The sequence below is a fragment of the Pogona vitticeps genome, chromosome 1, assembly GCF_051106095.1.
Source record: "Pogona vitticeps strain Pit_001003342236 chromosome 1, PviZW2.1, whole genome shotgun sequence".
Taxonomy (NCBI): Eukaryota; Metazoa; Chordata; class Lepidosauria; order Squamata; family Agamidae; genus Pogona; species Pogona vitticeps.
The window spans coordinates 330438086-330453305 of NC_135783.1; the positions used below are offsets into that span (position 1 = coordinate 330438086).

General features: G+C 42.6%; 1 protein-coding gene across 11 annotated transcripts in view; it reads right to left on the minus strand.

The window, feature by feature from the left end:
* The window catches only part of TTC7B (tetratricopeptide repeat domain 7B), a 149804-nt gene that overhangs the window by 50327 nt on the left and 84257 nt on the right, over positions 1 to 15220 (minus strand). For all 11 annotated transcript variants that reach the window (XM_072986562.2, XM_072986570.2, XM_072986563.2 and 8 more), the window contains 2 exons: positions 8723 to 8839; positions 484 to 581 (listed from right to left, as the gene is read on the minus strand). In XM_072986562.2, the coding sequence (XP_072842663.1) occupies positions 484 to 581; positions 8723 to 8839 (215 nt within the window). The remainder of the gene's footprint in view (positions 1 to 483; positions 582 to 8722; positions 8840 to 15220) is intronic.

The following is a 15220-nucleotide window of genomic DNA, read 5'->3' on the forward strand; positions in this document are numbered from 1 at the left end:
TTCTGCCCGTGTTCAGGGCCTCTTGGAAATCCAGTACAACAATATATAGGGACTGGGTACCACCGATTTGTAACATCAGAACTGTCATACATATTGGATACGTATAGCAAACACCTCATGAAAAAGCTAGGTTAGATTCCCATCCTGCTGAATACTCATTAAGAGGTAAAATGGTGCTGACCCAGAAATATACTTTTCCTTACTTCCTACTTAGCTTATGTGGCTTCCCAAAACAAACAGTGCAGAAATTTTGCATAGCTATCTAGCAACAGAAATTTTATAATAAAGGATGGGGAAAGGTTAATGAATATACAAATTGCAGACTATAAGTGAGATGCTTCCCATAGAAGTGTGCTTTAAAAACTGAATTACAGTGAAACTGTTCACGACCTACCTCAAACACTCTGACTAGATAAGATTCCCACATCTAAAAGAAACGCATTTTTTCTCTAACTCTTTATTGTTGCAGGCACGAATCCTCACCTGTTTCAGGATCACTGAAGTCTGGCAAAGTAATTGTATTAAGCTGTCTCCTGTCAGCAATGGCTCTATCTAACAAACTGCTGCCCCGTCCAGAATCACTGCAGGAAACAATACAAGAAACAAGTTATTAAAAATTTAAATAATAAATGTTGATGATTTGGTTACACCATAACTCCTAACAAATATATTTATATAGCCCTTATCTATCTATCTATCTCTATATCTATCTATAAAATGTACTAACAGGACTGATAGCAGTCAAACATCCCAGCAGAATTGGAATATTTTACAGTGACTGAAGTATTTTCACACTAATTTTCTAAATACTTCAGAAGATTTGAACCTCACACATCACCATATGTTTGCACATATGTAGTAGTATAGAATACAAAATTATCAAGCTGTTATTACCACTCCGTTGATGGTGACTTTTAAATGGAACCAGAACAACGTGGCTGTCATACCACTGATGGCATTTATGAATAAAGGTTTGATTAGACCCAATAGATTTGGCTGTTAAATTCATTAATATGGATTTATTTACATTTACAAAACATACAGACACAGCCAAGACCTTATACAAGGCAAGACAAAATCTTAAAACATTAAACACAATGCCAACATCATAGAAACATCTGTAGAAGTCAGAAAGGACTAGAAAAAGGTTGTATGGTCCCCAAGATTACACAACCGTAAGAGTGGGTTTGGGAGATGCAAGCTCAGAGATAAAGACAGGTGAAGGCTTATGCATAGTAAGAGGAGCAGACAGAGCAGCTCTAATGGGGCCCAATAATCTTCATAAAATGTAGGAAGGAAAGCAGGCCACAAATCACAAACACTCCAATACAAATGCCATGACTACATGGCAACAAGAAGAACTGGAAATCTTATCTCAGGGGGTAAATATGACCTGATAGCAATAAATGAAATTTATTGGGATGACTTCCGTGACTTGAATACATTAATTGAAGGATGTCAATTATTCCAGACAGAAAGAATAGAAAGGGAGGTGGAGTCACGGTATATGTGAAAAATATATATTCCTGCACAGAAATACAGGAGGATGAGTCTGGTTGTTCCTTCGAAAGCATCTAGATTATTATAAGTAAATGAAAAACAAAAAGAACATGGTAGTGGGAGTTTACTACCAACCACATAATCAAGAAGGAAATACGGATGAAATCTTTGAAAAACAAATGGTGATAATTTCAAAGAGATACAATGTAGCAGCAGGAGTGGGGTTTAATGATCCTGATAGCTATTGGGTGATAAATTCTGCCAAATATGATCCTTCCAAGAAATTCCTGGCTTGTACGGCTGGTAATTTTCTCATTTAGAAAAAGTCGAAGAAACTAGCTCTCTTTGACTTAATTCTAACCAACAGAAATGATTTGGTGGAAGGAGGAGCAGTAAAGGCAATTCTGAGGGAAAGTGACCATATTCTACTTGAATTCTCGAATTCAAAGGAAACAAAATCAGAGTGTAGCTGTATGTGTATGTTGGATTTTAGGAAAGTTAATTTTAATATGGATGTTGCATAATGGTTTTGTTTTTGATACTCCTTAACTATCATTTTTCACAAGATCCTTTCTCTGTCACAAAGATAATGCTGCTTATGGCTCTGGTTGCAGCAGCACTGAAACTGTTCACAAAACATCTGATTGCTATAAAACTATGCAAGACTGGAGGAAAATCTGATCTTTCACATCTGATACCATCTGTAAAATGCCAGTTTTGAATCAGAGAGAACTCATGGCAATTTCCTTTCAGTGAACCTGTATTCTGTATAAAGAAGGAAACTTTTCTCCCCTTTGTTCAACTGCTGTTGAAATGGCGTGGAAGATTCTGCAAGTCAACATTGCTGGATTGCTAATTCATATGTAACGATGCAGTAAAAAATAATCCACAGGAAACAGACGCCCCAGTCCATTTTATCAAGCATTAACTACTATATCAGTCAGCACACACTTCCTGCAAAATGCTCAGTTAATTACTTCCCTGGTATGTGAGTGATGTTGTAAGGAGGAAATGAGATGATGTAGGCTTTTCAAAGATTTGGTTCCAGTGGCTTCTAGCTGGATACCCCATACAGCAGTACTGTATTACGGAATTAATCAGTGGTCACCCTGATTTTGTAGTGGTCTTCAGGGACATTATATTACTTATTAGGCACCCATTTATGTATGTAAATATGGGTAGACAGAACTGTGATAAGAACAAAACAGGGATTCTGTACTCAGCTGAAAGTGACTGACTTAGTCTACTCATTCTCAATGGGGCATCCATTTTCACAATCTCCTCTTAAGAACAATAGCTCAGAGCTACATGGTGGTAGTAGCAATAATACACTCAAAGTATGTGGCAGGTCAGGTGGTTGGATAGCTCAGTAAGCTGAAGCACTGCAGAGCTAAGGCTTAGAAATTTGATTCTTCACTGTGCCTGGTAAGAGAAGAGTCAGACTTCTCTTGGATAGGCCAAATGGTCCCAAAGCACACCCAGAATATTACTCTATACCTAGGAAATCCTAGAAATAGTATCCTGATGCCAGATTGACTTGATGGCACATAATTATAGAATCATAGAATCGTCATAGGGTTGGAAGGAACCTTGGAGGTCTTCTAGTCCAACCCCCTGCCCACGGCAGGAGACCTCATACCATCTCGAACCTTGTTTCATCCCAGACAGATGGCTGTCCAATCTTTTCTTGAAAACCTCCAGCGATGTGTGGCAGGTCATATTCTCAATCTTCTCAAGTAGTAAGCAGTGCAGGTTGACATCCACAAATAGAGATATGTTCATTACCTAGATAATCCTTGAGAACTCTTTAATTACTTTTGCAGGAAGGCTCTGTAACCTTTCTGGATCTGTGTGCACACATGGTATTTTTAAGAAAGTGTTTTGGAAAAGTCACCAAACAGTTGAGTGGGAACATCACTGTTTAGTCTTTAAGTCATGTCCGACTCTTCGTGATCCCATGGACCACAGCACGCCAGTTTGGTCAAATTCATGTTGGTCACTTCAATGACACTGTCCAACCATCTCGTCCTCTGTCGTCCCCTTCTCTCTCTTGCCTTCACACTTTCCTAACATCAGTGTCTTTTCCAGGGAGTCTTCTCTTCTCACGAGATGGTCAAAGTATTGGAACCTCAGCTTCAGGATCTATCTTTCCAGTGAACACTCAGGATTGATTTCATTTAAAATGGATAGGTTTGTTCTCCTTGCAGTCCAGGGGACTCTCCAGCACCACAATTGAAAAGCATCAATTCTTCGGCAGTCAGCCTTCTTTATGGTCGAGCTCTCACTTCCATACATCACTACTGGAAAAACCATAGTTTTGACTATGCGGACCTTTGTCAGCAAGATGAGATCTCTGCTTTTTAAGGTGGGCCAGGAACATAGTTACAAAATAGCTTCTATGGACTCAGATGGCACCACATCAACCATGTTCTATAGAGGCTGATTTTTTAACAGTCTGTGGATAGAGTTTAGAAATAAGAATCTCAGAAACACACTGATGTGCTTGTACATGCATCATACTGGGGTCTGCCATTCCAATAACTGCCTGGAAAAAGCAGTTAAAGATACAATATCTGGAGAAAATTGATATTTTCTGATCTGAAAATAAGATTTGGTCCAGGCTTATTTTCATTAACTTGAGTTCAAGCAAAGCATAACTCTTCAAATTCAGATATAACAGGGACATCTGATCTGCATTAAAGAGGAAGAAGCTCCAATAGCTTACTTTGGACTGAGAAAGAAGAGGGAAAGCACTGCCTGCCTATACTGGACCACTGTCTCTAGAACAGGGGTCTCAAACTCAATTTACCTGGGGGCCGCTGGAGGCAGAGTCTGGGTGAGGCTGGGCCGCATCAGATTTTCCACCAAGAGCCCGAGGAAGCCACTCAGGAGTTTCCTTCGCCTTGCAGGGGCTCCAAGGAGGAGGAGGGCGAGCCCTCATGGCCACACACACACGAGGTCCGGCAACCTTCCTCTGAGGGCCTCCTCAAAAAAAGGCGCACTCAGCAGCAGCAGCTACCCCCACCACGACAGAGGAGCAAACTTTGTGAGGCAAGCCCAGGCAACCTCCAGAGCCAAGGCAGCTGAAGCAGGAAGAGGAGGAGGAAGCACTGCTGGGTGCTGAGGTGGCTGCTGGCAGGGATGGTGCTGGGGGTGCCAAGAGAGAAAGAGAGCCAGAGAGCCACTTCCCTGGAAGAGGCAGCAGCGGCAGCTGCTGTTGGTGGCTTGGAGGCGCTCTTTGAGGACGGGCCGGGAGCGAGCTCTGCTCTCAGGCATCGCTCGGCGGTGGCTCAGGGAAAAGGGCTGGCAGCACACCTCACTTGCTGGCTCTCCCCCAAGACAGTGCCTCTTGCACCTTCCATCCAGAACTGCAGCCTGCCAGCCAGCAGACAGGTGGGCCGACTGGCAGGCTGCAGTTCCGGATGGAGGGTGCAAGAGGCCCTGTCTTGGGAGAGAGCCGGCTAGAGAGGTGATGATTTTTTTTACTCTTGACAGCAGAGGATGCATGGGTGCTTCGGGGGGGGGCAAGGCAGGGGCCACAAACTATCATCTGGCGGGCTGCAAATGGCCCCCAGGCTGCATGTTTGAGACTCCTGCTCTAGAATTTATTTAAGTAATGCACAAACTATATTTGTTTTCTTTACTTTGTATTATTCTGATATATTTATGGGTAGGCTTCTTTTTAAGATTTGATTTTTTAAAAAAATATTTTTGCAAATTCACTTCATAGGAATACATATGCACAAAAACATCTCAGCACTGGACAAACAGACATCATCATGACTACTTTATACACATGATCCAGCAAAACTAATTCCTTATGTGTCTGCAAATCTCCTTTATTGCTGTCATAGTTAAGGCATTAAATGTTGCTTGATTTCTAATAACTGAGTTTCTGAAGCTTTTCTGTCAAAAATTTAGGGTTGAATTAAAAAAAGAACTATAGTAACAATTACATCCAAACTAGTAGAAACAGAGAGCTAACAGGACAGTTATCCCATTATGCCATTCAAAAACTATATATGTTCCCTTCTAACATCATATATAACTTTACTGCTACAGAACAAGTCAAACATTCACATCATGGCCTAGTATAATCATTACAAAAAATAAATTTTAGGTATGACTCCGTAATGCTCATTGGTAAAGGGATGACAGAACATGAATCAGTCCTGTTCCAACATTAAGTACAAATGCTGATGGTAGAAACATATTACTGCAGTTGTGTGCGCACAGATAGCAGGCTGAAATTAAGTGTAAAATAAAACTGCTAGCATGGCACTCAAATCAGCATTCCGGAAATTCTGATCAGCACTCTGGAAATTCAGATAAGCAGAGCGTTTCACCAACAACAGAAGAGGGAAACAGGTTCAAAACGTGTCTCAAGATGAAAGAGTGCTGCTTGAGAGCCTTTTGATACTATCAGTAAACTCCAACTTTGAGCAATGACTCCATGAAGACATACATTATAGGCTTAGGTATGAGTGAAATAAACATTTTCTTTTATGGATGTACCAGTAATTAGAGGACTGTATCTTACACTTTTGGAAATCTCACTTAAAAATAATAATAAATTGGAGTGCTTAATTTAAAACATACTCCTGTAAGTATTTTATCATAACTAAAAGTTATATATAAAATGTGAGATAATTGAAGACTGAAAATACGTTGTTACTGTTGCTTTTGTTGTTGTTAATTCTGGAATATATGGAAAGATTACATGTAGAAAACATAATCAGCACCCCCCCCATAAAATTTCACAAATATAGCTTCACCTGGAAGCATGTGTCGTCCCTGAGCTTCTTCCTCCCCACTTAATTTTAACCTGGGTTAATATTTAATAATTTAATAATGGTGAAATCACTTCAACTCGTGGAATTGACCACTTGCTGGGGTAGAAGTGACTGTGGGAGAAAAATGATTCAGCATTCAAAGAAGTGCCTCTGTTTTCCCCAAGCTCCTTCTGAAGACTCTGACTGCAAGCTAAAGGGTTCTGTATGCAACACTAGGGTTTATATACTAAAGTCTAAATCGTCTAAAATTCTTTAGTGACCTATCAATTGTATTAGTCAATCAAAGGAATTATGGCTAGCAGTGACTGACATCTAGCAAGGCTGCTAACAGTACTCCTGTTGAGGAAGATGTATGAACAAACATTAACCGCAAGGCAGATCTCAGCTGACATCAAGAGAGCACCACATGAAGGCGGTTAACTCCCAGCAGGACAAGAACTGTTACAGAATAGCTCTCAGAGAATGTGAAAAGAGAAATGTGATACACTACATGAAATAACTTGTTGCTGATTGTGTCTCATGGGACGGATTACTATTCTGAAATGCTACGGTGCAGTCTTGCTCTATCTTTGCACTTCCTTTTAAACCATAACTTCACAGGGACCCTTCAGTTTACATGTGGATGCAATCTGAGTTTTACGAATTTAAAAAAACATACTTGATTGGAAGTTAGGATAAATATAGCTAGCAACAAAAGAAGACCTTCCATTATTAAAACTCTCATATTGCCAAGAAAAGCTTGATTAAACTTTTGATTCTATAGCTTTTTAACTAAAGCCAGTTAGAATCTCCATTTATTTGTACTGAAGTAATAGTAAAGGTGGTTCTGACTAGCAAAGGATTGTGGTACAAAATGTATTTCACATACTTTAGATACAAGCTGGACAAGCTTTCACATATTGACTGTTCTTCCAACAAAACCAGATATACTTTCAGTTTCATAAAACTGGGGATTGATTGATTGATTGATTGATTGATTGATTGATTGATTGATTGATTGATTGATTGATTGATTGATTGATTGATTGATTGATTTAGCCGCTCTCATTAGTGTCACAGTACTACTCTGGGAGGGTGACAACACATATATTAGAAAATAAAAATAAAAGTGGAAACATTAAAACCAGCAACAATAACCCTAAGAAACCAGATGGCACCGACTAATTCCCAAATTGGATGGAGGAAAAAAAGGGGAGAGAAGAAGAGGAGGGGAAAGAAAAAAAGGATAGAAGGTGGTCACCTGGGGTCAGTGTGGAAAGCCTCCCTGAAAAGCAATGCTTTTAATTGCTTTTTAAAAATATACAGGGAGGAGGCTAGGTGGAGCTCCTCCTGAAGTTGGTTCCATCAAGTTGGACCCACCGTGAAGAAGGCCCTACCTTTCGTAGAGGATTTATGGGCCTCCCTTGGGGTGGTCACCTGGAGCAGCCTTGACTGGGATGATCTTGTGGGTTAGGCAGATGACATTAAGGAGAGGCGCTCCTGAACATACGTCTCCAAGAGTGTTTTCCTTCTTTCCTTTTTTTTTTTAATTGGATGAGGTTGGAAGTTCTAAGGGCTCCAAAACTGGGTCAGAAGGAGAGTGCATGACCTCCATAGGTTTCACACTGCCCATCAATATTGTAGGGCCAAACTATATGAGATGCCATCTTCATAAATAAAACATGATCTACCACAGAGGTACACTCCTTTGTCATGGCTGCAAAATTAACTTGCAAAGGAAATACTGGAACATAGTATCCACAGGGGATCAGTTCCAAGTGTCCCCCCACCTCAGATGCTGAAAAATGCAGAAATATGGATGCTATACATTGCAAGGTCTCTGGTTTCCTCTAGCAGCCAGTTCTGGTTAATATACCTGGAAATACATATAAATAGGTATTTCGGGGGGCGGGCGGGGGAGTTATTTAGGATTTTCAGACAGTGGAGAAGTGAATCATTAGATACTGATCCCACAGATAGGGCAGTCCTGCTGCACAGTGATTAGCTTCCAATCACACATTTACAACTTACTACATTGGAGTAAAATATAATATAAACATCTTTTACCTCGAAACGAAAAACTGCTTCTGATTATGAAGCTAACATCCATCCCGCAGAGAGTTCTCACCACCTTCCGAAGTACTGAAGACAACTTTTGTGTTTTTTTCCTACAGCTACTCTAACTGAACATATCAGCTTTGGCAGTAAACATTAAGACTTTAGTCAGTTCTGAATAGTTCAGATTTTATATCTTAAAATATAGAAATTAGGTCATACATATGATACCCCTGCTCACCTCCATCATACCTCAGAAGGAAAAAGAAGTGTTTTTAAAACTCATACTAAATATAAACTAGATTAACATTATTTGCCAAAAACCAATTAGGTTTACAAGACTTTTCTTTTGCATTAATCAGGTAATGTACATTGTTGGTCCCATATTGTCTTACCTGGGATTAGTTAGGTTGTAACAGGATTTCCAGATCTGCAACATGTGTTTACAGGTAAGGAGTGCTTCATCCGGGCCCCTGCAGAGGCATTCCAATTTGACTTTTGAAAAGAGCAATCTGAGACAGAAAACAAGAAATTAAAGAATTATAATACATCAGGAAACATGCCTCCATGTAACAAGTAATATTGGATGCTTGCAGTGTTCTTTCGACAGAGGGAATGAGAATCAGCTTAAAAAGTTACAGTTATAGTATTAAAGATCACTATTACACAGAGTTAATAGGGTAGCGATAGTACAAACGTAATCCATTTTGGAACGACGTTCGTACATTGAAAAGTTCGTAAGTTGAAGGACCATTCCCTGGAAAAGACCTTAATGTTGGGAAAGTGTGAAGGCAAGAGGAGAAGGGGATGACAGAGGATGAGATGGTTGGACAGTGTCACCTAAGCAACCAACATGAATCTGACCCAACTCCGGGAGGCAGTGGAAGATAGGAGGGCCTGGCGTGCTATGGTCCATGGGGCCACGAAGAATCGGACACGACTAAACGACTAAACGAAACAAACTTTTAAAGACCTTGCCTGACGGAGTTCCTCTTAAGCTTTATAAGCAGTGAAAAGAGAACAATTAAAGCCCTGAAGAAAGCATCCTTGAATAATGCAACACTTTATTTTGCTTACTGAACAGGTGTTTTTTTTTTAATTGAAGATTTTGTGCTGTAAATTGGAAAAAATTGTATGAAAGAGAACTAACTCTCTGGGGATATTTAGGTAGTGCTCCTGTCATAGTGCGTGGTTATCAATCATATCAGAAATGCAGTTCAACTGTCTAAATGTATGTGTCTAACAGTTCAACTGTTCAGAGTGATCAAGTATACAAAAATTTCCCATTATTAAGGACTGAAACTCTTGAGTAAAGCCTGGAAACTGCATGTGGCACAAGGTTGTTTCTGTGGCCACATCCATAAGACTCTATGTTCAAGCTTAGTATATTCTCAATCTGCGTATGTGGAAATAATCTTAGGGCTTGTCCAGATGGAACAAAGGTTCACCAGAAGTCCTTGATTCAACATATGGGTTGTGTTAGCAAGAGAAAGGTGGGTCTTCTTCAAAATCCATAAGATGTGTAACCAGAAGATCTACAGTTATGTCTTAGAATTCAGTGCTGGAAGGGGGAAAAGTTCCTGTATATCAAATAACTTTTACTTATTTCCTTGAGTAGTGACTCTATCCATGTATAGAAGGAAGATGGAGAAGATACATACAAATGTCCTTCAGAAAAGACAATACTTGATGTATTCTCTACCTTACACTTAAAAGATGGCACACATTGGTGGCCTAAATTAAAATAAGACTGTAAGTAAGAGTATGTCTAATCTGCCAACAATGCCTCAACGCTCACACCTTCCTATTTCTTCTGAAGGAAAACTGCCAGGTTTAGAAATTGTACACACTGATCACGTGGGGCGTTTACCTAGTTCACACGGATATAAATATCTATTAATAGCCATAGATGCTGCAACTGGATCTACCATAGCATGTCCACAAAAGAAGATTACAGCAGATGATACAATAAATGCTCTCCAACAGATTTACTGTATGCTTTCTTTACATGACGATGGCCCATCTTTTGCAAATGAGAAGATGCAAGCATTCACTGTCAAGTGGGGCATCGGACTTACTCTTTCAATTTCCTTCTATCTTCAATCAAATCAGAGGATACAGCAGCACATACAGGAAGTTAAGAGAGCTAAGAAAACATTTATGTTAGTCCAGATGATAAAAGGCCTCATCTAATATGACTGGTGCTTTTGCCCTTGCCCTTCTGTGTTTATTTTTATTCTTTCCCTATTTTGTACCAGTCTTTATTGTGGGAGGTAGAGCTTAATTCTTCAGTGCTTCCTACGGAGAGTTAATTTCCACATCAGAGGCTTCCAGTTTGGAAACATTTAAAGCAGGATTGTCCAACCCGCAGCCCAGGGGCCGCATGCAGCCCAGGTCGGCTCCTTATGCAGCCCAGTGAAGGTCCGCACCTCCCACAATGCTGTGCTAGCATTCCAGTTCTGCTACCTGGCCTCTATCCTAGCGAAGAGGAAAGTGTGTGAGTGGGTGAGCGAGGAAGCAAAAAAGAGCTGAAAAGACAGAGCAAGGGGAAGGCAGAGAGGGAGGAGCTGCCTGCCCGCCCGCGAAGTGTTTGTGTGTCGGGCGGGAAAAAGCCAGCCTCAAACTCTGGAGCCTTAGCGCAAAATCCGTCCCGCAGCGCAACAGCCAACTCAGCGTCTGGGGGGAAAGCGGGTAGCCGAGCTGCTCGATGGTGTTGCTGCTCAGAGTGAGGGAGGAAGTCAGCCCGGCAGTTCATCCATCCAGTTGCCGGGCTTTGGGTTTTCCAGCCGAGCGGGGGGAAAGGCAGCCCGCTGCAGGTCGGAGTCCAGAGGGGAGACCGACGCAACTGTGGTTGCCGCCTTCAGCTGAGTGTAAGTAGAAACTTCAGAGTTTCTACTTCGGAAGCCAGCAGCACAGAGAGACATGGCAGCAGGAAACGGGAGCCCAGCGGGGGGAGGGCATTTGAATTTCCCGGGCTCTGTCTCCAAGCCGCAGGGTTGCTCCATGCTGCTAGCTTTCCAGGCAGGCTGAGAAGTCAGCAGCATGAAGGGACACGGCAGCAGGAAACGGGAGCCCAGTGGGGGATAGGGTTGCCAGATGTCAGGCAAAACGAGGACATGTCCTCCTTTTTAGCCTAATGTCCTCCGTCAGGCAGGCAAAGATAAACATCTTTAAAATGTCAGGCTTTTGTATATTTTATGTTATAATTTTGGGTGGGAGGGGGAGAGGTGGAAGGACCTTCTTCCCCCTGGCTTTCCCCACCCCCACCTGCCTGCCCACTCCAGTATTTTGAAAAAAAAAGCCTCAGTTGAATTTATTTTTATTTTTTAACATGACTGTTTTTTGGTTAGTTCGCTAAGAGACATTTATTGGCAGCTATTGTAATAAAATTGTATTGATTGTGGGTTTAATCTGGAACGATTCAAATGAAACATTCAATATGTCCTCCTTTGTCCTAGCTTTCCAGCCTCTGTATCAAGGCAAAAGCATGACTTTGGTGTGAGTAATCAGGACGGTTTCAGAACAGAAAAAAAGTGTGAAAAGGGTTACGAAGAGCTGTCTTGCAAACTTCTAAATCACTCGCCCCGTTTTTTTGGTTTTTTTAAAATGATGATCAGGTATTGTTACTGTTATTTTATTTTATGTGCGGCCCAAACCAAATTTTCATCTAATGTGGCCCAGGGAATGTGAAAGGTTGGAGACCCCTGATTTAAAGCATTTTTTTTTAAAAAAAATCCAGAGACAAAGCTACAGCAAAGAAATTGAAGAATCTTACAAAAATTGGCTTTCCAGTGCAGCCCAGACCAAATGCCAGGAAGTTCTGGTCTCCTTTAGCACATTTGTTCATTTGTTTTTGAAACTGGGCTCATCTGGACAAGCCCTCAGTTACAATTTAAAATGGCATAAGACATCAAGGACCTTCGAAAATGAACTAAACACCTGGAAGGACCAAAATGAGCTTGAGAACATAATCAAGATGTGACAAACTACAGTGGAGTCTCGACTTACGGTCGACTACACTTACGTACTTTTTGACCTACGTACTTCTCCGGCCGCAAATTTTCACTTCGACTTGCGGCCGGAGAATCGACCTACGGACCAGAAGGGGGAGGCAGGGAAAGCTTGGCGCTTTCCCCGCCTCCCCCTTCCAGTCCGTAGGCCGTACCTCCAGATGCCTTCCAGGGCTTCTCTGGCGTCATGGGAGGCATCTCGGAGGTCCCCCCCACCTCAGATAGTGCTTCGGAGTAACTATCGGCGGCGGAGGGGGACCTCCGAGATGCCTCCCATGGCGGCGGAGAAGCCCTGGAAGGCATCTTGAGGTCCACCGCCGCCGCCGCTGGGAGCCGCGCCGCGCTGGGCGATCCTAGCCATGCTTGGACTCCTGGACTATCCAGGAGTCCGAGCATGGCTGCGATTGCCCGATGTGGTGCGGCTCCCAGCAGCAGCGGTGTGGGGGGGAGGACCTCCGGATGCCTTCCCCGCCACCATGGGAGGCCTCTTGAAGGACCCCCTCGCTGCCAATAGTGCTTTGGAGGTGCCTGCTGCCGGCTTTCCGAGTAGCTCCACCCCCGCTGCTGGCTTTCGGCTTCCCGAGCTTCACAACTCCCTTCTCTATCCCTGTCTCCAGTCCCTGGTGCCCTGTGCCTTCTGTCCCTGTGGGGACAGAAGGCAGAGGGAACCAGGGATGGGAGACAGGGACAGCAAAGTGGGTTGTGAAGCTCGGAAAGCCAAAATCCACTCCGCGCCCCTGCCGGCTTTCTGAGCTGCTCCCCCCCCCCCCGCTGGCTTTTGGCTTCCCGAGCTTCACAACTCCCTTCTCCATCCCTGTCTCCCGTCCCTGTTGCCCTCTGCCTTCTATCCCTGTGGGTACCAGGGATGGGAGACAGAGGGCAGCAGAGGGGGTTTTGAAGCCTGGAAAGCCGAAAGCCGGCAGCGGGGGTGGAGCAGCTCAGAAAGCCAGCAGCAGGCACGGAGTGGATTTCGGCTTCCCCAGCTTCCAAAGCTACACCCGCTGCCCTCTGCCTTCTGTCCACACAGGGACAGAAGGCAGAGGGCACCAGGGAGGGGAGACAGAGGAGAGTGGGTGCAGCTTTGGAAGCCTGGGATTTTTTTTCTTTGCCTCCAACGGATTAAATGGTTTTCAATGCATTCCTATGGGAAATGGATCTTCGACCTACGGACTTTTCGACCTGTAGCTACTGTTCCAATACAGATTAATTCTGTAAGTCGAGGATCCACTGTAATTAACTGGCCAACACTTACTTTGAGCAAGTTTTCTTTTAATCTATCCGAAACGCAATGAAGACAGGAATGTTTAAAATGTAGCATATTGTCAGAATATAACAAGGAACTTGGTTTAGGAGTTCATGCTGAAAAGACTGTGGCCTTGGGGATAAACTAGGTCCTTGATAATAAATACATATCTGCAACCCTAGTTCCTAAGCAACTTCAAGGTAGCAAAAGAAGAAAGCATTTTCCCTATCAGAAGAGCAGTTGAGTACTGTTTCCTTGGTACTTCCCTATATTTTCCTCTGTCAGAGGTGGGCCAACTGTGACCTTCCAATTTTTCCAGACTACACCTCCTGTCATTCTTTACCACAACTATGAGGGGCAATGGAAATTGTAGCTCCACTAATAGTCTGCCCCTTCCTTTTTAAAATGGCAACTAGAGGTCAGGGAAATCCATCTAGGAGAGGTGTAGCTGGGGAGAGAATTGCAAGGGGGAAATAATGAGGGGTAAAATATTAAGGAATTTCTGCCCAGACTTTTCCCTAAATACTGCATCCCTCCCTATTCTTTCGTAGCTATTTGGTGGCAATCAGCCAGTATAGTGTTTACACTGTTTGCAAGCAAATACAGTGGTGCCTTGCATAGCGATTGCTCCGTATAGCGATGAAAGCGCTTAGTGACGCTGTTTTTGTGATCGCAAAAGCAATCGCTTTGCGATGGTCCCTATGGGGAAATTTTGCTTTGTGATGATCGCAGGGAAGTGATCATCGCAAAGCCCCCATTTTCGGCCAGCTGATCGGCGGTTTCAAAATGGCCGCCGGGTAAACAAAATGGCTGCCCGCTGTTTTCAGGCACAGATTCCTCACTTTAGAGGCACCGAAAATGGCGGCGCTATGGAGGATTTTCACTTAAAGGTGAGTTTTAAGCCCATAGGAATGCATTAATTGTGTTTTAATGCATTTCTATGGGCTTTTTATTTTCGCTTAGTGATGTTATCGCTTAGCAGCGATTTTTTCTGCACGAATTAACATCGCTAAGCGAGGCACCACTGTACTGTATCTAGCTCAGAATTCCCAAGTCAAAATATTGTTTATTTGCAAGTAGATCAAAGGAAAAGTTATCAGTCAACTCAATGTTTAACTTATTTTAATAATGACACTATCAACGAGTTTTGCTTTTTCATCAGCAATCAAAGTGTGTCACATATATCACTGGTTCTTAACCTTAGGTTACTCAGGAGTTTTGGACTGCAACTCCCAGAAGCCTTCACCACCAACTGTGCTAGCTGGGGTTTCTGGGAGTTGCAGTTCAAAAACATCCGAGTAGCAAAGGTTAAGAACCACTGACATATATTATCTTGTAATGAGTAGAGCATTCTTTAAGGAAGACTGGTGTTCATTGGCACCCTCCAGACTGGGAAAGATGGTGTGAAAGTCATCTGCATTTATCAATGGATATTCACTGTGAAGCTGAAATTTGAATCATGGACTTCCTATATACAACTCATGCAAGCTGCCATTATGCAACACCAATTCTTTTTACAAAATATTTGGAACCAGTGTCATTTTGTGACCAACATGAAAAACAGTTTTCCTCAATGCATGTTATCTTCACCTCACGTGTTATTTCCACTTCCGTTAATACAGCTCTTTATTCCCTATTAT